At 41.3% G+C, this 25,407-nt stretch overlaps 1 protein-coding gene across 7 annotated transcripts in view; it reads right to left on the reverse strand.

Annotated features, from left to right (window-relative positions):
- PPP2R3A (protein phosphatase 2 regulatory subunit B''alpha) overlaps window positions 1-25,407 on the reverse strand; it is a 182,191-nt gene that overhangs the window by 72,190 nt on the left and 84,594 nt on the right. For all 7 annotated transcript variants that reach the window (XM_060196892.1, XM_060196895.1, XM_060196893.1 and 4 more), the window contains 2 exons: window positions 23,534-23,800; window positions 11,719-11,822 (listed from right to left, as the gene is read on the reverse strand). In XM_060196892.1, coding sequence (XP_060052875.1) covers window positions 11,719-11,822; window positions 23,534-23,800 — 371 coding nt within the window. The remainder of the gene's footprint in view (window positions 1-11,718; window positions 11,823-23,533; window positions 23,801-25,407) is intronic.

Below are 25,407 nucleotides of genomic sequence, written 5' to 3' on the forward strand. Positions count from 1 at the left end.
AATATCCTTCCTAGGTTCAGAGATTTCTCTAACGCAAATTCGTCCCTTAAAACCTAATGTTACCTTTCCTTCTAACCTTACTCTTGCTTCTTTACAAAGTTTTCTAGGAAATTTAAATTGGCTTAGGCAGTATCTCTATCTGCCTACAAGCTGCCTCCAACCACTGTTTGACCTGTTAAAAGAAAACAAACAGCCCTCCTCAAAACGTAAGTTAACTCCCGAGGCCTCCTTGGCACTGGAAAGGGTTAACCAGGCCCTCTAGGACATGCATCTTGTTCGATTCTCTCCCTCCTCTCCAGTAAACCTTCTAATCTTCAACTCCACCCCCACAGTAGTAGGGGCATTGTGGCAAGACCATGGGGTTCTTGAGTGGCTTCACACGCCAGTAGGAGGAACTCTAAGACTCCTCACTGAGATAGACGCGTTAGCATTCATGGTTCGCCAAGGGAGAAATAGGTCTGTGCAGGTCTTAGGGAAAGAACCGGATTTAATTATTCTGCCCTTTTCTCTCACAGATACAGAGTGGCTTATACGCCATCATTCCCGCTTTGCCATAAGCTTCCTGGGGTTTCCAGAACAAATAGATAACCATTTTCCTTCCAATAAATTGATAGCTTCTTTACCTCTTCTGCCTCTACTAGCACCTAAACTTTTCTCTCGAGATCCCATTCCTTCTGCTCCTACAGTCTTCACTGATGGTGGAAAAAAGGGAGCTGCTGCCCTTATATATTACCCAGACAAACAATCTCCTAAACCTCTCTTTACTGAGCTTCCTGAGAATTCCCCTCAGTACAAAGAACTTTATGCTGTTTTCCTTGCATTAAAAGCTGTACCAGAATCCTTCAACCTTTTTTCTGACAGTGTGTGTACTGTTAACTTACTTCCATGGCTTGCTCGTTCTTATGTGAAAATTGATGACAACCCACTCTCCCCTCTCTTGATTCAAATCGCCTCTATGCTCTCTTCTCGAACCCAACCACTATATATTCAGCACCTTCGTTCCCACAGCCCTCTTCCTGGTTCCCTGTCCGAAGGGAATGCTGCAGCTGACCGCCTTGCCTCCACAGGAGCTCTCCTAGTCTCTGTCTCTGATCCTGCTGATTTCCATTCTCTAACCCATGTTAATCTTAAAGGCCTTCAAGCTCGATTTCCTGATGTTCCGTTACCACAATTAAAACATATCCTAGCTACATGCTCTTCCTGTGCAAGTCTCATAAAAACACCTGCTATTCAGACTCTTGGTGTTAACCCCCGAGGCTTAAAAGCTAATGCTATTTGGCAAATTGATGTCACCCGCATACCAAACTTTGGCAAACAAATATATGTGTTTGTCTCAATTGATACCTTTTCTAAATGTATGTGGGCAACAGCTCAGACAGGAGAAAGCTCTAAAAAGCTTATAAGCCACATGCTCTCCTGTTTTGCTGTGATGGGCTTACCTCTTCAAGTGAAAACCGACCGTGGACCAGCGTTTACCAGCAAACAATTTAAAGATTTTTGTTCCCTCTGGAACATTACTCATACCACAGGCATTCCCTATAATCCACAGGGACAAGGCATTGTCGAGAGGCCCCATCAAACTCTTAAGGCTCAACTGAATAAAGATAAAGGAGGAATGTATCCCCCCAATATCCAGCTAGCAAAAGCCTTAACTACGTTAAATCTCTTTAATATTTACAATAACTCGGACTTACCTCCTATTATTCTTCACTGGCAAACACCATCTACTCCCCCATCTATTAAGGTCAAATGGAGAGACCCACTCGATAAAATTTGGAAAGGGCCTGACCCTCTATTGACCATGGGAAGAGGTTTTGCATGTGTTTTCTCTCATAATTACTCTAAACCTGTCTGGGTTCCTGCCCGCCATGTCCAACAATACCCTCATGATGGCACTGTTATCCCTGAAGAACAAGAAACACAAGAGGACTAGATGCAGGATACATCCCAGGATCCATAATATGACATGGCAGAACCTACAAAAGTTGGCTCACAGAGCCCTCTCTCCTACCCCTTCCCTGAATGTCTTATGTTATGAATGGCCAGTTGTGTTTTGTGAGTGAGTGTGTTGAATGACCAAAAATTTTTGTATGACCCATCTGCTCAGAAGTACTCTAAATGTTAAAACCATTGTTACTAACATGCATTAACTCTCTAAGTAACCTGAGTCTGCTTATAGTCCAAAGTCAATTATAGTAAACCTCTAACTGTTACAAGTTTTATTGTTTTTCACAAGTAAGTGATTACAGCTATCAAGCCTTCACATGAGGAATCATCTGTTCATATGGTAAGGTATTAAACTGTAAGAAGTTCCTCCATATCCAACCTATGTGAATTAGGACTGCTTCCCTTAGACTTGAGATATGATCCTACCTCTTCATATTAATGGATACATTCCCCCTTCCTTACCTGTATACCCTTAGTTGTGGGACCCTATCTTGTTTTACTTCTTCTGCTCACAATAGGTCCTATAATTCTTTTTTTTCAACATTTTAAATTTATTTATTAATGAGAAAGAGAGAAAGAACCAGGCTCACTCTGGTACATGTGCTGCCAGGGATCGAACTCAGGACCTCATGCTTAAGAGTCCAAGGCTTTAGTCACTGCACCACCTCCTGGACCACAGTCCTATAATTCTTAACAAGCTCATGGCCTTTTGCGGCAACAGACTGATGCCATAAAGATGCAACCTATACAAACTCACTATCATAGGCTGAACATGGCAGAATATTGAGTTGCTGTGGAGGATTTGCCCCCCTTCATCAGAACGTCCACCATGTAGAGGGCTGGCTAGCCAATGACGGGTAAGAGGAAACTAGCGCTATCCAGTTAACCTAAGACAGGGCATCTGGTACTACTGGGCAAAAATGACCAGGTGTTCCAATGACAGGTAAGACAGAAGGTTGATCCCCAACCTAAGACAGGCACAGTCCACCCTGCCACAAAACAAAGTCCGCTAAACATCAAAACATGATATAAGACAGGGGGACATGTGGGGAGCCACATGTGCCCTCAAGGAAGCTATTGGCATGGCCATAGAGTTTATGTTAAAAGACAGTTCCTGGCAATCGGGCGGTGGCGCAGCGGGTTTAGCGCAGGTGGTGCTAAGTGCAAGAACTGGCTTGAGGATCCCAGTTTGAGCCCCCGGCTCCTCACCTGCAGGGGAATCACTTCACAGGCGGTGAAGCAGGTTTACAGGTATCTTTCTCTCCCTCTGTCTTTCCCTCCTCTCTCCATTTCTCTCTGTTCTATCCAACAACCACAATATCAGCAATAACAACAATATAATTACAACAAGAACAACTAGGGCAGCAAAAGGCAAGATAACAAAAAAAATAAAAAGGGATAAGACAGTTCCCACTTCCCTACACCTTAGAGTCTTTGTTAAAAGATAAGGTCTTTTTCCCCATGAATCACCCAGGACCTTCCAGATAAACGGCTGACTACCATGACAAATAATATAAAATATAATCATAAATGAATAGGAAAGATACATCCCCCAATACTCAGTTGGTCAAGGCATCAAACCTCTTTTTCTATAAAGCATTCAAATCAGATGCCCTGCTAACCACGAGAAGCAGATTGTTTGTTTCTTCCACAGAAATCCCAGAAAAAAAAACATCTGGACCCCTGCACACCCTGACATCACCCACTAGATGGCATGACTACAGTGGCACACCCCCCGAAACCCTAGATGTCACCTGACGCGATCTGAAGAATCTGATTCGCAGACTCCAAGGACAGAACCTTTTTACTGCCTGTCTGCCTTTCCTGCTTTTGCTTTGACCTGTCACGTTTTGGCGGTTCCAGCTCACAATCTACAGAAAAGCAGAATTCCAGAGGCTGACCTTCCTTATGCAGCATTTCATCCCCTGCCATTTCTTCCCCTAGTCGCCTACTTTGGACTGAGACTTCTATCGGACTTGCTGGTATACCCTTTGGACACTTTAGACAATTTTACAGCAGCTTTCTTCCCTTCACGTTGCTGGTTTTTTATAGACTGACCCTGAGTAGTTCATAGACTTTACACACTGTTGCCCTGGGCATTAAATAAAAGGAAAGGGGGAGATGCTGGGAAATTGTGCCAATGCAGTCACATCTGCCATGTTGTCCCCTCAGGCTACTGCTAGTTCCCGTGAGAGTTGGGACATTCTCAGAGTGCCTGTTCAGCCATGTTGTGCCCTCAGGACATTGTCTATATCCCCGCGATATCTGGAGTGCTCTGGTTACTCCTCCCCCCTCCCATTCTCACGAGAGTTATCATCCTATCCTGGAGTGCTATGGTTACTCCTCCCCCTTCCCATTCTCGTGAAAGCTACTCCTATAAAAACCCTTCGTTTTCCGCACCTCACTCTCTTGCCGGCGCTCCACTCTGGTGCTCAGATGCAGGAAAGGTTACTGCGTGAGGCGGCCATTTTCTCTACCTCCATGTGGCCCAACCTGCTTCTCTAACACCCAACTCTGAGGTGCCAGCGCGAATAAAGATTTGTGTTTCCTCTTCGCTCCGGACCCTCTCTCTCTCTTCTCTGCGGCCCGCTCACTACAACATCTGGCTCTACAACACCCCTGGCTCCCCACTGGTAGGGGGTCACTTCACAGGAGATGAAGCAGGTCTGCAGGGTCTATCTTTCTCTCCCCATCTCTATCTCCCCCTTTTCTCTCTGTCCTATCCAATAAAACCAGAAAGAAAAAAATGGCCACCAGAGAGTGGATTCATAGTGCATGCACCAAGCCCCAGCTATAATCCTGGAGGAAAAAGAAAAGAGTAATAAAAGGCTTTACAGTTCATCCTATCTTATATTATAGAGAATTCATCATTTGAAGATATACATCTATTATTTAATTCCTTTCTTTAAAAAATGTTAAGGAAGATAGCATAATGGTTACGCAAAGAAACTTTTTTTACATGCCCGAGGCCCCAAAGTGCCTGGTTCACCCTCCTGTGACCCCCGTAAGCTAAAGCTAAGCAGTACTCTGGGAAACAAACAAACAAGAGCTGAGGCAGCTGGGAGGTAATGTAGTAGTAGACCTTGCAGCTTGCAAGCATGAGGTTTTGAGTTTGGTCCTGGCATTGCATATGCCAGAGTGCTGCTCTGGTCTCGTTCTTCCTCTCCTGTGAAATAAATAATTTTGAAAAAATGTTCAGTAGTTCTCTGCCACTCTAAATGCCTAAGTTGGGCATCTAAAGCCATCTGTAATTAGGCTTGAACTTGTCTACCTACCTATCTCACTACTTTGCTAAACAAAACTTCCAACTCGGGCAGCTGGCCTAAATCATCACACTCCGAGTGCGGCACGCGTGCATTCCTATCTCTGTATCATTTCTTACTTTGTTCCTCCCCCTTAGAATATTGCTCCTCTCATTTCACTATCTGAATGCTGGCTATTCTTTCAGATCCATCTAATAAACCACCTCTTTCCAAATGCCTTCTCAGATATAATCAAAATTTTTGCTGGTTTTTTTTTATAGAGACAGAAATTTAGAGGGGAGGACACACACACACACACAGAGAGAGAGAGAGAGAGAGAGAGAGGGAGGAGGAGAGGGAAAGAGAGAGAGAGAGGAGAGAAGGCTTCCCTCCATGCAGGGGTTTAATCCTGGGTACACTGTAATGTGAGTGCCTAACAGGTGTGCCACCACCCAGCTAGCCTCTCTTACTGCTCTTTTAAGAATATTTTATTTATTGGATAGAGATAGAGAGAAACTGAGATAGAAGGGGGAGACAAAGAAAAAAGGGGGAGACAACTGCAGCACTGCTTCTCTGTTCACGAAGCTTTCCCCCTGCAAGGTCAGTGCACATGGTACCCAGTGTGCTCAGCTATGCTTGCCACTACCCAGTCTCTCTTATTGATCTTGACACTATTTAATTTGCATATATATATGTATACACACATATATGTTTCTACTAATTTTTTTCTCTCTAGCATTTAAAGGACAGGTAAGGTTATAGGATCCCCCCTCCCCATTTTAGAACTCAGTAAAGACTTCCACAAAGGAGTGTCAAAAATTGTTTTTGATCTAACAGGCTTATAATGAACTGATATCATTTGCTATTATTAGCACTACAGTATGGTTTTTATATTTATTCTTGTCATTCTTTAGTATGCTGAAGTTAAATAAATGTACATTTCAGGAGAAGATCACTGTGATGATGCTGATAGGAACATCTCGTAGGATCTGAAAACAGGTGGTTGTGCAGTGCTGCAGGTGTTTCTCCTCTCCCTCCTCCCTTCCCTGTTTCTCCCTCCTGCCCCCTCATCTTCTGCCTCTCACATTCTTTTCCCCCCCAAAATAATAAGCTGCTGCGAATATTAAGAGTTGTGTAGATGAGACAGTGAGATACCCTGAAAGGAAAACTCGGGTATGATACAGAAAAATTTACAGTCAGCTATAATAATGAATGAATTCTTTGTGGAAGAAGAAAAGGGGATAATAAAAGACATCAAATCTTAAGAGGGTAAACACATCTCAACAGAGGAGCTGGGTGGTGGCATGTTGAGCATGCACATATGACAACGCACAAGGATTCGAGTTCAAGACCCCCCAGTCCTCAGGTGTGCATGTGTGGGAGCTTCATGAGTAGTGGAGCAATGCTGCAGGTGTCTGACTTGCTCCCTCTCTATCTCCCCCTTCCCTCCCAGCTTCTATGTCTACCCAATAAATAATAATAGAAATTAAAAAACACAACTAAGTTGGCAACTCCAAGAGCTCTTAAGACAAAATACTATTTTATTGATGGGCTAATGAAAGATATGTTGACATGAAAAGAGCAAGTAAAGCAAATTAAAGTAGGAGCAATATTACTGACTCCATTTCAGAGGAACTTTGTCACAAAGCTGGTTCCCTAGGAACTTTGAACAAGTTGTGGATCTGTCTTTCCCTAATAATTCCTTGCCAGTAAGAACAGATACGAAAGTACAGAATGGGCAAGAGAGCAGAGCGAGGAGGAGAAGCATACACAGGGGAACAAAAGTTTTTCCCAATGTTTATCCTCAAACTACTTGGATATATACAAAGCTTTCCCACTCATGAATACTGGTACAGGAGGAAAATTATTTTTATTATGCCATGACTTTTGAACTTGACTTTATTTTGCAAGATAATATAGAACTTATTGTTGGAATAAATTAGCATATGTAGGAATGTGACAATATGCTTGAATTCTGTATCATTATCTGCTAGTTATTTTTTGAACTTGAAAGTTTCAATGTACTATATACCTGGACTTAGGTACTTTATACAAAGGTTATAATTTGCAAAAATAATTAGGAAAGGGGAGTCGGGTGGTAGCGCAGCAGATTAAGCGCAGGTGGCGCAAAGCACAAGGACCGGCCTAAGGATCCTGGTTGGAGCCCCCAGCTCCCCACCTGCAGGGGAGTCACTTCACAAGCGGTGAAGCAGGTCTGCAGGTATCTATATTTCTGTCTTCCCCTCCTTGCTCCATTTCTCTCTGTCCTATCCAACAATGACATCAATAACAACAACAATAATAACTACAACAATAAAGCAACAAGGGCAACAAAAGGGAATAAATAAATAAATATTTAAAAAATAATTAGGAAAATAAACATATGTTAAAGGTCAATGTGGTAACTCAAACCATCTTGCTGAGCCACTCAGTCTCCCAAAATAGCCACACTTGTGGCTCCTTGGCTTTACAAGGCATTTTAAGAGCGTTGAGAGGAGCTGCCGCTAGAGGGCACACAAACCATGTTAGAATCTGGCCATGAGAAGGGCTTTATTGGCAAGGAGACAGTTTTTATTAGTTGGGAGGCTAATGTAGCCAGAGCAGGCTTAGAACAAAAGTCAGAAAGGGAAGGAGGCTTTGTGCTAGAGTTGAGGTGAGGTAAATCTGTATATATCCAGAAGTTTCCTAGGTAAAATCATGCCTGTTTGTAACTGAATGTGTGTGTGTGCAGTTAAGGAAATGTAATGAACATACATGATCATGTATCAAGTGTATAGAAAATGAGAAGAAACCATCATCACCAGGGCTGGGTTTTTTGTTTGTTTGTTTGTTTGTTTTTATATAAGGTCACCAGAAGACAGACAGACAGACAGACAGACACACACACACACACACACACACTACTACTACTACTACTTATTAAAGATAGAGAGATGAAGAGAGAGAGCGAGAGAGCGAGAGAGAGAATCAGAACAACACTATAGCACACATGATGCCAAAGATCAAACTTGGAACTTATGCTTTTAAGTCTAGTGCACAATCACTGTGCCTTCTCCTGGGCTGCCATACTTTCTTTTAAACGAAACAAACAAGAACAGTTGTGTATGCAGTATCATTTCATAGGCCATTTTTGGTTAGTTACTAAAAATGAAGACTAGTACTTATGTGTTTTTTTTTTTGTCTTTTGTAGAGGTCTCTTTCCATAGGCTTAAAGGTTCTTATTTTTATTATTATTATTTCTTTTGTTGGTATTTTATGAGAGAGACCAAAGCACTATTCTGTCATGTGCAGTGCTGGAAACTGAATATAGTGTCACACAATGGACATAGACTTTAAATTATTCAGATCAGTAAAATAATATAGCTGTTATGGTTTTCACTGCTATTTTCTCCACCACTATAAATGTCCACCTTACTGCAGTGACACATGGGATTACGACACTAAACTGACTGTTGATTTCCTTAATGTTATACAGTTAATTTCAGATAAATCAACTTGTATACTAGTTTTTCTCTGTTACAGTCAGCCTTAGGCTCACAAACACAGGGATCTAGGATATACAAAATAACAGACTATAAGTAATTGCAACTCTTCTGTCTGGCTCTAATATTACAGTATAGATTATTTTCTTTTTTCAAAATCTTCCAATTTGGTCAACGTTTTCTCAAACAATCCTAACTCACTTGGTTTTCTCAGACTGCGACATGCATACATACTGCTCAGTGACAGATGTCTCTGACAAGAGCTATACAATACACCCTATTTCTATAGCTAATTCACATTACAACTGATGCCTTTTCAGAATCTGGCACCTACCAAGGTGGAAGCAGCAGGTGACAGAAAGCTATAACATTTACATGTTACGGTTCCTGAATCTTGCTACTGTTAGATGCTGCTCTGAAGTAATAACAGCAAGAATTAATAAAAGACAACAGGACTTCCTAGCTGAGAGTCTGACCTCACTGTTATAAAGAGAGGGAATTCAAATCAGCCTCCCTACTGCTTCAGGCTTCTAGTGTAATGTGTAAAGAACTAGGTGAACTCAACTTGTTGCCAGATTTTATACTTGCTAATCATCAACTATATTCTTTTTTTAAAATTTTTTTTATTTAAGAAAGGATTAATTAACAAAACCATAGGGTAGGAGGGGTACAATTCCACACAATTCCCACCACCCAATCTCCATATCCCACCCCCTCCCCTGATAGCTATATTCTTAAGCATTATACAGTTAGAGAAATTTAGGTGGAATAAATGTGTTTGTAAACTGAAGTTTGCTACTATATGCTTATTTTAAATGATGATGATGATAACAGGTGAATAGCACTTCTCAATAGTTTCCCAGGAACAGTAATTTGGCCCATTTAGGAAAAAAAAAAAGAGAGGCGGCTAATCAGCTAAAAAATATAAACAAGACAAACTGTAGGATTCTCTTAAAATGTATAAACACACCAAGAAAAATTTTATCAGGAAGAAAGAGGTAAAAAGAAAAGGAAGAGAGCTGGTTATGATTCAAGAAGACTTCCCACTATGTTAAAATTCAGGAATGTCTTGATACATGTAATGTCTCTTTCTTTATTCCTTAACTGGGACTTTCCAAAAAGTAAAGATTAACATCTATTAGAATTTAAATTTATTAAAATAAATCAAGTAGGTAGAACACTAAGTCAGATCACATAAAAAACAGAAGTTGGGGGGCTGGGTGGTAGGTAGCACAGCGGGTTAAGCACATATGGTGCAAAGCACCAAGGACCTGCATAAGGATCCCGGTTCCAGCCCCCAGTTCCCCACCTGCAGGGGAGTCGCTTCACAAGCAGTGAAGCAGGTCTGCAGGTGTCTATCTTTCTCTCCCCTTGTCTTTCCCTCCTCTCTCCATTTCTCTCTGCCCTATCCAACAATAACAATAATGGCAACAACAATAACAACAACGATAAACAAGGGCAACAAAAGGGAAAAAATAGCCTCCAGGATTACTGGATTTATGATGCAGGCACTGAGCCCCAGTGATAACCCTGGAGACAAAAACAAAAACAGAAGTTGGATATTTGTCATGCGACAGTTTATCACCTTTAAAGGGAAGTTTACTTTTTAAAAAAATTTTTAAAAAATATTTATTCCCTTTTGTTGCCCTTGTTGTTTTTTATTGTTGTAGTTATTATTGTTGTTGTTGATGTCATCATTGTTGGATAGGACAGAGAGAAGTGGAGAGAGGAGGGGAAGACAGAGAGGGGGAGAGAAAGATAAGACACCTGCAGACCTGCTTCACCACCTGTGAAGTGACTTGCCTGGAGGTGGGGAGCTGGGGGCTCGAACCGGGATTCTTAGACTGGTCCTTGCGCTTCCACTGCACTACAGCCCAACTCCCGGAAAGTTTACTTTTATATCACTGCTACCACAATCAGGTCATAAGGCATAAATTAAACAAGTAAAACTAAGAAAGTATTAAAGTTATTAAAGCAGCATGAGATGTCACTCAGCAAGCAGAGGGCAGTCCTTGCATGCATGTGCCTCTGAGTTTAAGCTCAGACATGACAGAATAGTGCCCTCGCCTCTCTCTCATAAAGAAATAAGTCATAAAAATTTATTCTTGGGAGTCAGGCGGTAGCGCAGTGGGTTAAGCGCACATGGCGCAAAGTCCAAGGACCGGTATTAGGCTCCTGGTTTGAGCCCCCGGATCCCCACCTGCAGCAGAGTTGCTTCACAGGCGGTGAAGCAGGTCTGCAGGGGTCTATCTTTCTCTTCCCCTCTCTGTCTTCCCCTCTTCTCTCCATTTCTCTTTGACCTATTCAACAATGACGACATCAGTAACAACAACAATAACTACAAAAATTTTAAAAACAAGGGCAGCAAAGGGAATAAATAAATATTAAAAAATTATTCTTAAATTACTAAAACTAAAAATTAAAGTAGTATTTCTCAAGCTCTGTTTTCCTAATTCAATCCATGTGAGATAAAAGCTTTACCTACTAAAATAAAGGAGAACTAGTAAATGAGCAGAATCAGGGACTTTTATTTTATTTTTATGATATTTATTTATTTTTTGGATAGAGTCAATCAGAAATCAAGAGGGAAGGGGGAGACAGAGAGAGTGAGAGGCAGAAAGATGTGTGCAGCACCGCTTCACCACTTGTGAAGCTTTCCCCTTGAAGGTGGGGACTGGGGGCTCGAACCTGGGTCCTTGCGCATTGTAACATGTATGCTCAACTAGGTGCGCCACCACCCAGCCTCCTATTGTTGTCACTGATGTTATTGGATAGGACAGAGAGAAATGGAAAGAGGAGGGGACGACAGAGAGGAGGAGAAAAAGATAGACACTTGCAAACCTGCTTCACTGCTTGTGAAGTGACCCCCTGCAGGTGGGGGTCCAGGGGGCTCAAACCAGGACTCTTACACCAGTCCTTGGGCTTGCGCCATGTGCATTTAACCCGCTACCCTAACACCTGACCCCCAAATTGGTGACTTTTATAAAGCATGTCACAAGGACCACACAACTGTTTGTCTGCCTCGAGAGTGACTGGCGCATACTTACTTTCTCCACATGGCAATGAATGACTGTCCTGACACAAATCCTGTCCTCTCACCCCCTGCAGCCCTGAACATGGGGGCCTTCCAGTAGAGTGGACAGCCACAGGCCTGTAAATGAAACACACAAGAGTATAAGTGAACGAGTAGTAAAGAGATAGCATGCTAAGGAAAGGCTTTTGCAGCTTTTATTCCACAGTAAAATAGGGGTGGAGGCAAGTGTAGCAATGGGGCCAGATTCAGAGAAGGGAACAGAATAGGAGGTCTATATGTTCAATGAACTAAAGTTCCTTTACCTTTTATCCAAGTTCATTTATAATGATGCTTGTTTCCTCTATCCTAATGTTAAAGCAACCAATCTCTCCTCCTATCATTCATATATTGGGTTGTCAGGAAAGTCAGGCTGTCTTTTTCCATATTTTTCTAGGCAAAATGTATTATGATTTTTCTGACAACCCAGTATTTATTTATTTTGGATAGGGGGCCATGTGGTGGTGAACCTGGTTAAGCAGTCACAGTACAGTATGCAAGGTTCAAGGTTCAATCCCTAGTCTCCACCTGCAGGGAGAAAGCTTCACGAGTAGTGAAGCATGGTTGCAGGTATCTCTGTCTCTCCCTTTCTTTCTCCTACTTCCCTCTCAATTTATCTCTGTCTCTATCCAATAATAAATGAAGAAATAAAAATAGAAAATATTTATTTTGGATAGAGATAGAAACTGAAAGGGAAGGAACAGATAAGATAGATAGATACCTGCAGCATTGCTTCACCACTTGTGAAACTTCTCCCCTGCAGCTGGGGACTGGGGGCTTGAACCCAGGTCCTTGAATACTGTAATGTGTGTACTCAGCCAGGTGTGCAATTATCTGGCCCCCACAACCCAATATTTCTTACCTTCTGGGGGGGGGAAAGGTGACTGAATGTCATGTTATTTATACCCTTTGTTCAGTATAAAAATAGTCACCTTTATCAAATAGTCAATATACTTGGTTTTAGTATATTTTTTCTTCCATTTCTCTCCCTTGCCATTATGTTATTGAAGACCTAAGTTCCTAAGTTCAAGAAAAGTCAGAGAGGTGGAGAGAGCTTACAAGGTGTGCATCTTGCTATGTACGTGGCTGTGGTTTGAGTCCCACGCTAAATGGAAGGTACTAAGCACCAGAGGAAGTTTTAGGCCTATGATGTTTCTATTTTAATGAAAAAACAAACAAACAACAAACAAACACTGAACTGGAATTGGTAGAACTGTGCATAGATGTAAGACCCTCAGATCTACCAAAAATATTTAAATGGTTGCAATATAGGTAAAAGATGAAAAGTATGATGCTATCACTTATCTACATATTAGAAGTTACCAGAGATGATTTCATATTATAAAGCCGTAGGAAGAAGCAGGCACAGGTATAAAACAATACTCGAAGATAAAGTGGTTGTCGCAATAAAAAGGCCTTTTGTGGTGGGAGTGGTATTGAACTATCTTCTTATAACTTCTTTATAATCTTATGAATCACTATATAAAAAGGGCCTTTCTTTACTTTTTTAAACATTAACTTATTTACTACCAGGGGACTGGTAATAAATAAGCTCTGGCTTATGGTGGTGCTGGGGACTGAACCTGGGAATTTGGGTACCTCAGGCAAAAAAGTCTTTCTTTCTTTTTTTTTTTTTTACCAGGTACTATTCAGCTCTGGCTTATTATGATGGTGTGAGGGATTGAACCTGAGACTTTGGAGTTTCATGAATGAGAGTCTCTTTGTATAACCATATGCTATCCACCCCTACCCAAGAAAGTCCTTTTGTATAACCGTTATGCTATCTCTCTAGCCCAGTTTTATATTCTCATTTAGAATGACTATAGACACATTAAACTTTTCCTTTGGTGGTTTACTAGATATGAACCCACATAGACTGAGATGAAGCTGTCCTGGTAGGAGAATCCATAGGAGATCCCACATGAGCCTCATACCCACATACTCCTCAGGATAATTATCCTAAGGGAACATTTATAGCTCATACCAGAAACCAGGAGCTGGAAGGCAAGACTCAAGTCAAGGCAGGGAAGCCCATGGAAGAAACAAGAGGCTGATCCTGACAGGGCTGCTAATACATATTCTGCAAGCAGGTGGAATTTAAGATTTCTCTTTTTAAAAAAACCTTTAAAAATATTTATTTATTTATTTTCCCTTTTGTTGCCCTTGTTTTTTTATTGTTGTAGTTATTGTTGTTGTTACTGATGTTGTCATTGTTAGATAGGACAAAGAGAAATCAAGAGAGGAGGGGAAGACAGAGAGGGGGAGAGAAAGATAGACACCTGCAGACCTGCTTCACTGCCTGTGAAGCGAACCCCCTGCAGGTGGGGAGCCGGGGGCTCAAACTGGGATCCTTATACTGGTACTTGTGCTTTGCTCCACGTGCACTTAACCCGCTGCGCTACCGCCGAACTCCCCTGAATGTTAAGATTTCTTAGTCTAGCAGTCAAATACCTCCTCTGAGGTCAAGAATGAGGGAAAGATGTTACTTAACAACCAATTTTGTTTCTTGTGTAAATGCTAATGTATAAAGTTCATAGTTAATTTACTTTGAGTGGTAAACTATCAAGCCCATTTCCCCCAATCCCAATCCCTCCTTTTATGTAGTATTGTGGTTGGCCAAGGAAATGCTCTGGGATGTGACAGACTCTTGGCAACAGTTAGGGAAGCTGAAAGAAGAGTCTGTATTGTGAAGGTGAGGGTGCAGAGACAGAGAAACAAAATCTGGGGAAAGATTAGAAAAGGCTTGCCAACGTGCTGAAAATCCTGCCATCAGAGCTACTCATAAAGTTTTCAGAACTAGAAGGGTTAAGGAGTCTTCTAGCTCAGCCCAGTGAAGTGAAAGGTTCCCTGGGCCTGCCTGCTCACTGCCAGCTCCCATGGGGGGTTCCAGGGTTAAACAGCTTCCATCCCCTTACCCTTTCCTGTTTGAATGCACACATGCAACTTGTGAGAAGGAGAAAAATCACTCCTCAATTTACTATGACCCCAAGGCAAAAGGTACCAAACAGCTATGTTTTGATTGGAAAGGGTTGATCTATATTTCTCAAAGTGGGATGTCCAAGTAGCCAAGAGTGAGGTGGCCCTAGGTGTTAGGTCCTTGGAATAAAAGGAAAGAAAATTTGGGGAGGATAGTAAATGGCAAGGGCTGTGGGTTATATAAAAAATGTCAGGTCTCTCCCACCTGCAAGGGAGTCACTTCACAGGCAGTGAAGCAGGTCTGCAGGTGTCCATCTTTCTCTCCCTCTTTCTGTCTTCCCCTCCTCTCTCCATTTCTCTCCGTCCTATCCAACAACGACGACATCAATAACAACAACAATAATAACTACAACAATTAAAAAAACAAGGGCAACAAAAGGAAATAAATAAATTAATTAAAAAAATGCCAGGTCTCTTCTCAGGGCAGAGGACCTCACCAGTGTGTCCTGGAACCTTGCATCTCCAGAGCCCTACCCTACTAGGGAAAGACAGAAACAGGCTGGGGGTGTGGACTGACCTGCCAACATCCAAGTCAAGCAGAGAAGCAATTACAGAAGTCAGAACTCCCACCTTCTGCACCCCAAAAATAATTTTGGTTCATACTCTCAAAAGGGGAGAAATGTTAGGGGAAGATGACTAGAGGGCTCTGAACCCCAATTCCATCAGGACCCAGAGAGAGAAGAGGAAAATAAGAAAAGGCATTTGGAAATAGTAGTAGGTGTATAAGTGTGACTTAGAAAGGAAGAGAAGGCAGGATCATAGAAAAAAAATGGGCAAAAATAGATAGATAGACAAACAGTTATAGAAATAATAGTCAACCTATATCTGTATATCTTACCTTGGGAGCACTGCTGCAATTTCTAATGGAGGGAATGGGGATGTGCAACTCTGGTAATGGGAATGGTGTGGAATTATTCGCCTGTTATCTTGTAATTTTGTAAATCAATATAAAATCACTAATAAAAAAAGAAATAATGTCAGGTTTTAATCTACTTTAAAATGAAGAATTAAGGAGATAGGAGTTAGCTTACACAGCAGAATGTGTACTGTACCACGTGCAAGGCCCTGGGTTTGAGCCCTGGCACTACATGGAGGTGACGTGGTGACACCCAAGAAGTTTCACAGATGGTAGAGTGATGCTGTGGTGTCTCCCCTCCTCTCTCTGAAATAAGCTTGCCTGGGGAGTCTTCTTGGCAATGGTATTATGTATATGCAAGGATAAGCACCACAGAAAACACACAAAAACACAAAGAATTGAGTGGTGGGAAGATAACAGTGGCAGAGAAGTACTCTGATTTCTGTTTTTCTAGCTCATCAGGTAAATTTTTTAAACACAACAATAAAAACTGAGGTAAAGGCAGTCAGTCAAATCTAAAATTAAGTCAATAAGAATCTAACAAAGTACCCCTCCTACCCTATGGATTTGTTAATTTATCCTTTCTTAAATTAAAAAAAATAATAAAAATAAATAAAAAAATACCATTGAACACTGAAAAAAAAAGAATCTAACAAAGTAATTGGCACTAACTGAAAAGCAAAAAGCAACAGAGACTTGCAAAACGAGAGAAAAAAGCAATATACAGATTTTTTAAACAAAGGAAAGAACTAATGGTAAGCGGGAATATTCAGGGAGATAAAGAAAATGGGTGACAGAGACTTCAGTTTGGAGAAGGATGCGAGAGTTAGTGTATGGTAATCAAAGTTGCTGGAGCAAAGAGAATGATCAACATCTATAATTTGATTTAAGAAAGACCTAATGACCAAAGAGCTAAAAGCAGGTTGTCAAATGATACACACAGGAGGAGATTGCTCAGCATTTTTAACACCCTTAACATTTAAAAATGTCTCACACCTGTTATTTCATTGGATCCGCACATGAGCACCAACCATTTAGAAAAAGGAAGGTTTGTTTTTTTTTTTCCCTCCACGGTTATCGCTGGAGCTTGATGGCTGCACTACAAATCCACTGCTCCTGGAGGCTATTTTTTTTCCCTTTGGTTGCCCTTATTGTTTATCATTGTTGTTGTTATTATTGTTCTTGTTATTGCTGTCATTGTTGAACAAGACAGAGAGAAATCGAGAGGGGGAAGACAGAGAGGGGGACAGAAAGATAGAGACATCTGCAGACCTGCTTCACTGCCTGTGAAGTGACCCCCCACCCCTCGCAGGGGGGAGCCGGGGGCTTAAACCAGAATCATTGCATGGGTTCTTACACTTTGTACTATGTAACTTATCACTTTTTTAAGAGACAGAGAGAAATTAAGAGGGAAGTAGAGAGAGAGTGAGTGAGTGAGAGAAAGAGTGGTCCGGGAGGTGGTGCAGTAGAGAAGGCATTGGATTCTCAAGAATGAGGTCCTGAGTTCAATCCCCAGCAGCACACATACCAGAGTGATGTCTGGCTGTTTATCTCTTCCTGTCTTTCACATGAATAATTAAACCTTAAAAAGAAAGAGAGAGAGAGTGAGAGAAAAAGAGAAACCTGGGAGTTGGGCGGTAGCCCAGCGGGTTAAGCGCATGTGGCACAAAGCACAAGGACAGGCTCAAGGGTCCTGGTTTGAGCCCCCAGCTCCCCACCTGCAGAGTAGTCGCTTCACAGGTGGTGAAGCAGGTCTGCAGGTATCTATCTTTCTCTCCCCGTCTTCCACTCCTTCTCTCCATTTCTCTCTGTCCTATCTAACAACGACGACAAAATAATAACTACAACAATAAAAACAAGGGCAACAAAAGGGAAAATAAATAAAATTTAAAAAAATCTTTAAAAAAAAGAAAGAGAGAAACCTGCAGCACTTCTTCACTGCTTATAAAGTTCCCCACTGCAGGTGGAGACTGGGGGCTTGAACCTGGCCTTCGCACATGGTAATGCCCTCAGCTGGGTGTGCCACCACAGGCCCCACAAATGATTTCTTAACTATTTCTCATTTCCTGTTCTCACACAACTGCTCTCATAGTTTAGATTCATTCTCTATTTAGTCCTTCTCCATGGTCACTTAAAACTATGGAAAAGGGAGTCAGGCAGTAGCATGTGCAGGTTAAGCGCAGGTGGCGCAAAGTGAGAAGGGGAGTTGCTTCACAGGCGGTGATGCAAGTCTGCAGGTGTCTGTCTTTCTCTCCCCCTCTGTCTTCCCCTCCTCTCTCCATTTCTCTCTGTCCTATACAATGACAACATCAATAACAACAATAATAACTACAACAATAAAAACAACAAGGACAACAAAAAGGAATAAATAATTATTAAAAAAAACTATGTAACAAAAGTATAAACCACACACTGAAAATTTATTCAGAAATTAATGTTACTCTCTGGAGTTGTTTTAATGTTGAAGATGAGGGTTGGGGAGACAGCATAATGGTTATGCAAAAAGACTTTCATGCCTGAAGCATCAAGGATCCCAGGTTCAATCTCTAGCACCACCATTATACGCCACAGCTGAGTAGTGAGTGGTTTGGGTTTTCTCTTTCTCTCTCCCTCCCTCTCTCTCCATCCTGTGTGTATGTATCTTTCTCTCTGTATCCTTCAATAAATAAATAAATAAAATATTGAAAACTAAAATAGGAGATAAATGAGCTAAGTACCACTAATAGATGCAGACTTCATAAACATTGACTTTTCTTTACACTAAAAATATATCTCACTTTCACTTTTTTTATTTAGAACATTTTAACATGTTTTATTATGATTTATTTTGGATACAGACAAAGAGAAGTTGAGAGGAAAGGGGGAAACAGAAAGGGAGGGAGGGAGAGAGGGAGGGGGAAGGGAGAAAGAGAAAGAGGGAGGACACACTTATAAAATTGCTTCATAATTTATGATGCTCCCTACCCCTCTGCAAGTGGGGACTGGGGTCTTGAACTCAGGTCATTAAGCACTGTAATGTGTATGCTCAACTAGGTGTGCCACCACCCAACCCCAGATTTTAGTTTCCTCTGCTCCATTTGACCATTACTGAGAAAAGACTGACCACACATTCACGCTCGCTTTCCAGATAGCTTTGCACACTATGGTAACCCATGAACATGTTCTAACTGTTCTGACCACTCCCCCACTGCCTCCCCCCAGCTGCCCTATTGCCTTTGAAGGCTGTTGTCTTCTTTTCCTATGCCAAATTGAGAACACTGGCACACAGAGTACAAGTTCTGTAGGCACAGAGTTCACAGCCTCGTGGCAGAGAAGACAGATCTGCATAGCACAGCATGGCTGGAAATAAGGAGAGCTTAGTGATTGCTAACAGACTGCCAAAGCAAGTAGAAGCTGGATTTAAATGGGATTAGCTAACTGCGAGACTCGATGAAATGAATTTTAAAAAACAAATGGCTTAAAGAATAAAGAAGACAAATCCAACAAAATAAGCTGATAAAATAATCCAAAACAAAACAAACCCACACACTTATAATACTTTTGGAGGTTACTGTACATGATTCCTATCTTTATTATTATTTTAAAATATTTATTTATTCCCTTTTTGTTGCCCTTGTTTTATTGTTGTTGCCCTTGTTTTATTGTTGTTGCCCTTGTTGTTGTCGTTGTTGGACAGGACAGAGACAAATGGAGAGAGGAGGGCAAGACAGAGAGGGAGAGAAAGATAGACACCTGCAGACCTGCTTTACTACCTGTGAAGCAACTCCCCTGCAGGTGGGGAGGCGGGGGCTCAAACCAGGACTTTACGCTGGTCCTTGCACTTTGCGCCACCTGCACCTAACCCGCTGTGCTACAGCCCGACTCCCTTTATTATTATTTTTTTAATCTTTATTTATTGGATAGAGACAGCCAAAAATTGAGAGGGAAGGGGGTGATAGGAAGGAAGAGACAGAGAGAGATACCTATAGCCCTGCTTCACCACTCACAAAGCTTTCCCCTTGCAGGTAGGGGCTGGGGGCTTGATCTGGGGTCCTTGAGCACTGTAACATGTATGCTCAACCAGGTGTGCCACCACCCAGCCCCTACAATATTCCTATTTTTATACGCAAAGTTAGTTTTGACTTTTTAAAGAGGAAAGCAGTTTTCCCGTTACCTGGTAACACAGATTAAGAGAAAAGAACATGAATGCTTGGCACTCATGAATGAAATTCAGAAACAAGCACAAGCTAGACAAGCTAGACAGACATATGTGCATGGGCTATTTATTGAATATATGATTAGGTATAAACAGCACACTATTATGCAAATGACTGTTGCTTTTCCACATCTCCGTTGATTGTGGAGTCCCTTGAGCTTTCGGTTATTCTCTTGCTGAAGCTGTTGAGAGCTAGAAGGCCAGTAAACTATAAAGCAGAGGGGTGGGGGTGGGAGAGCAGAAGTAGGGGGACATAAAGCTCAAGAACAGGTTCCTCAGTCACGGGGTGGGGATATTCAGAGGAGAAAGGTAGCCAAAACGGAGCAGGTCTTAGGTCGGTAACAGTGAGGCACTGATTGCTCTCTAGACGTGTCTAGCCTCACATAGCACTGGTCTGGACAGTTTCTCTTCATTTACCTGAACCCATGTCTCTCTCTCTCACAAACTGTGTTGTGTTCTATTGGGCTGTTGGAAAAACCATGACACATTTCTGCATAGATAAATACATTACGACTTTCTGACATAATTACCTTACTTGACATTCACACAACTAACATGTTATCTTGGAATGCAGAGTTTGTTCTTGGTAAATATTACCTTTTAGATTAAGATTCGTAATTCTAGTCCTTTTATATGATTCACCATTTTGGTTCACACAATAGTGTCTCTTTTCTCAAAGCTTTGCATAATAGTATGTCAATGCCCTGAAATAACTTAAAACTTATTTGGGTGGGTCTTAATAGGAAATTAGTTAAATATATGTTAACTTACATTCAGAGAAGACAACATATGGTAAAAACAACAAATGCTAGGAACTGGAGGACTAGATAGGAACTAGTACTGTAACTCCAGGTAAATGTTCGTGGGACTTCAGTTTCCTCATATGTTACATAGAGTGCTTATTTCTAGAATGAAAGAGGTAGTGCTCATCAAAAACATCTGGGAAACAACAAGCAAATTTTAAAATGGAAAGAAGGTAGCTTTAAAAAAGGAGAGTAATAGGATTTCTGTTCATTTTCCTTTAAAAAATCACTCAATTTGCAAACCATTTAACAACAGTGACAATTTTTTTTTTCTAAAGATACAGACAGAAAGATACGTAGGGAAATACCAAGAGGGAAAGAGACCACAGCACCACAGCTTCCTTCAATGCAGTGAGTCTTCAAGGCTCAGCCTGGGTCCTGCATATGCCAAAGCCTGGCACTAGCCAAGTGAACTATTTCGCCACCACACAACAGATGTTCTCAGCGATGACTCAGCAACTTCTCCAAAGACATAATGGGAGCTTGTGTGGTGGTGTGGGGGTTGGCAGGAGTGGAAGTTCATTTCAGACAGGGAAGTATGAGAGTCCAAACGCAGAGGTATGCCAGTGAAGGGCAAGAGGGTTAATTTTACGCAGGCAATAGTTTTGAGTTCTGTACTGATGACCAGTAGTTTCCAGTCTCTTAAGTATTATTCCAACAAGCAGGGGAACTCTTCCCCGTGAAAATGAGCTTAGAGTTTTGGGACCTCCCATTTACTTTCCTACTTGCCCACACAGAGACTTTAGCTAGCCAAATCCCTGCCTCTTAAACTGTAGTTTGAAACCACTACTAAATCCCAAGGTATGATCTAACTCTGAAATATACACGCATGATAAAAACAAAACCTAAAAAAAAAAGCAAAGTGTAGTGATAGATTGGTAGGCATATCTGAATAATGCTGAGCTGGGCACAAGCATGACCAAATATAATCTGATGGTCACACTCAGGATTAATTGTTCCAGGAGAAGGCTGGAGGTATAGCATGCAGTCACTGAAGGTATTACAGTAGCCTTGGCACTAAGGGTTAGGTCTTAAATTAGGAGCAGTTTCTCTCTTTCTTTCTTTCTTTCTTTCCTTCCTTCCTTCCTTCCTTCCTTCCTTCCTTCCTTCTTTCTTTCTTTCTTTCTCTCTTTCTTTCTTTTTTGTCTCCAGGGTTATTGCTGGGTCTCAGTGCTTGCACCATGAATCCACTGCTCCTGAAGGCCATTTTTTCCTTTTGTTGCCCTTGTTGTTGTAGCCTTGTTGTGGTTATTACTGTTACTGTTGATGTTGTTTGTTGTTGGATAGGACAGAGAGAAATGGAGAGAGGAGGGGAAGACAGAGAGGGGGAGAGAAAGATAGACAGCTACAGACCAGCTTCATCGTCTGTGAATCGAGTCCCCTGCAGGTGGGGAGTTGGGGGCTCGAACTGGCATCCTTATGCAGGTCCTTGCACTTTGTGCCACATGCGCTTAACCGGCTGCACCACTGCCCGACCCCCAGGAGCAGTTGTTTTAGAAGCAGATACATTGCAAAGCATCAAAGAAATATTTCCTAGTACAAACCACTTATTTCTGATTAGAATTATAGTGTTGAGCTGACCTAATGACTCCTTGTCTAGCTTCAGGATAGAGTTATGCTCAATGGGTAAAAACAAAACAAAACAAAAATAATAATAAAATAAAAATAAAAACAAAAACAAAAAAGATTTATATTCAACACAAGAGAATTCTTTCGTTTCTTTTAACCAGAATACTGCTGTGGGACAGGGGACTGACCTTGGAACCTGAGTCATGAGAGTCTGTTTGTATAAACACTGTGCTATCTCCCCTACCCAAGGGAATTCCAACAAGCAAAACTATGTAATGATAGAACAGATTGCTTGGCACTATTGTTAGCTTCCAGCCCCTGAAAACACTGAGAGTACTGAGAGATAAAATGAATTTAAGGGACCGGGTGGTGGCACATCTGGTTGAGCACACATGTTACAACGCACAAGGACCTGGGTTCAGCCCCCGGCCCCACCTGCAGGGGGACAGCTTTGTGAGTGGTGAAGCAGTGCTGCAAGTGTTTGTCTCTCTCTCTCCTCTTTCTCCCCTTCCCTCTAAATTTGTGACCGTCTCTAACCAATAAATTAATAAAGATAATTTATATATATATTTTTAAATATTTATTTATTCATTTTTGTTGCTCTTGTTGTTTTATTATTGTAGTTATTGTATTTGTTGTTGATGTCATCATTCTTGGATAGGACAGAGAGAAACGGAGAGAGGAGGGGAAGACAGAGAGGGAGAGAGAAAGACACCTGCAGACCTGCTTAACCGCTTATGAAGTGACTCCCCTGCAGGTGGGGAGCCGGGGGCTCTACCCAGGATTCTTACTCCGGTCCTTGTGCTTTGTGCCACCAGTGCTTAATCTGCTGTGTTACTGCCTGACTCCCAATAAAGATAATTTTTAAAAAGTTTAAAAAAAAAGAATTTATGGGAGTTGGGCAGTAGCGCAATTGGTTAAGTGCATATGGCGCAAAGCGCAAGGACTAGTGTAAGGATACTGGTTCGAGTCCCCCGCTTCCCACCTGCAGGGGAGTCGCTTCACAGGCGGTGAAGCAGGTCTGTAGGTGTCTTTCTCTCCCCCTCTGTCTTCCCCTCCTCTCTCCATTTCTCTCTATCCCATCCAACAACAACGACAGCGACAACAACAATAACAATCACAACAATAAACCACAAGGAGAACAAAAGGAAAAAAAAAGCCTACAGGAGCTCCCAGCAATAACCCTGGAGGCAAAAAAATAAAAAGCAAAGGAAAAAAAAAAATCCATGAAATAGGGCCATAGCTAAAAGTATATTAGGATCAAAAGAATTTTAAATGTGAATAAAAAAAAAAAGAAAAGCTAATGTAAGCGTAAAAATAGAGATCAAAGAGGCAGTGAAGATTGGGAATGTGAGAGGAAGGCAGATTATATATCATTTAGTAGTTATATTACCTTTGCAATTTTTCCCATTTCATAAATGTCTGCTTTCTGATCTTCAATATCCATGAAAGCAGCTTCAATTCTGCTTATAATTTGTTCATGGTTACTGCAGCTCTCTGGGAGTCCTTCAGGAAAGTAGAACTGTGGAATGTTTTTGGACAATGGTGCACTCACAACATTATTCACATGAGGAGCAGGAGAGACAGGTCCAGGACTACTTGGAACAGTGGCTGGAGGTGACAGTGTTGTTCCAGGTTTCTTTTCTGGTTTACTTTGAATCTGGAAGGAAAACGTGATCGTGAGACACAAATACTTTGTGAACAGTGAATAACTTCCTGAAATGTTTTCACTAGTAATGGGGAGCTGGTTATAAATACAAGAAACCCCAATTAAGAGACAGCAGAGATCAAGAATTGGCTGAATTCAACAGGGCAAAAAGCACAATTTTAGAGAATGATTATCTATACTAAATGACTACATTAATTATATATCACTATCTGAATTTACATAAATTCATGCTTACCCCTCTGCACCCCAAGTACATTTTCCTGGCAGTGATGTGTAGACATTTAAGAGTAATGTCAGTGACTTTATTAAGGATCTTGAGATGTAATGTCATTTTGTTGGAATTGGATCAGTAATGTTCTGTACCTCTGCTCCAAACAGGCAGATAGAAATGTTTTTGTTTTTCTCTTTAAGCACATCTTAAATGTACAGAGTAGAGTTTTGTTTTGTTTTTTCACTTTTTCCTCTAGTCTGACTTTGTCTAGTACTGTCACTGACATTCCTGGATGCAGAGGAAATCAGTGTTAAGAAACTTGAAGATTGGGGGCTGGGTGGTAGCAGTGGGTTAAGTGCACATGGCATGAAGCACAAGGACTGGCATAAGGATCCCAGTGCGAGCCCCCAGCTCCCTACCTGGGGAGGGGTCACTTCACAGGTGGTGAAGCAGGTCTGCAGGTGTCTTTCCTTCTTTCCTCCCTCTGTCTTCTCCTTCTTCTCTCTCTCCTGTCCAACAACAGCAATGACAACAATAACAACAACAACAAGGGCAACAAAAATGAGAAAAAAAATAAATAAATAAGCGAGGACAATTATGAAATGGTGGGATGGGAAACCAAGATTTTCCATTATTTATGGAAAGGGAGAGGGCGGTATGCTAATATTCAGGTAGGAGTGAATTTTACTTGTGAAGATTGCATTTAGTTCTGAGATTCCTTGTAGAAAAAGCAAAAGGATTCCATGAGGATTTTTAAAAAATTATTTATTTATTTATTCCCTTTTGTTGCCCTTGTAGTTTTATTGTTGTAGTTATTATTGTTGTTGTCATTGATGTCGTTGTTGTTAGATAGGACAGAGAGAAATGGAGAGAAGAGGGGAAAACAGAGAGGGGCAGAGAAGATAGACACCTGCAGACCTGCTTCACCGCCTGTGAAGCAACCCTTGGGATCCTTACGCTGGTCCTTGCGCTTTGTGCCACATGCGCTTAACCTGCTGTGCTACCGACTCCCTCCATGAGGATTTTATGTGTTCTAATTTCTACTTTTTTTTTTTTAGCCCAATTTATCTGTCAAGGTTTATGAGCATGGGATGTATTAGATGCTAAGTCAAGTATGCAAGGCTACTGTTGATTAGCTAAATTTATTTTAAATTCACCATGAACACAAATATTACTTGAATACTCGTCTTCCTTAGATTACCCGAATGCCATTCCTAAAATTTCAGTAATGAATTATCTGTAAGTACATTTGAATATACCACATTTCCTTTTTCATATGGACTTATAACATGATCTTTAAGTACTATAAAATATGGAAAAAAATAACAGAAGACAGGAATGACTTACTAGTTCTGTCACCTCAGGGATGTTATATAACCTTTTAGAA

Source organism: Erinaceus europaeus, chromosome 1 (genome assembly GCF_950295315.1).
Source record: "Erinaceus europaeus chromosome 1, mEriEur2.1, whole genome shotgun sequence".
Lineage (NCBI taxonomy): Eukaryota > Metazoa > Chordata > Mammalia > Eulipotyphla > Erinaceidae > Erinaceus > Erinaceus europaeus.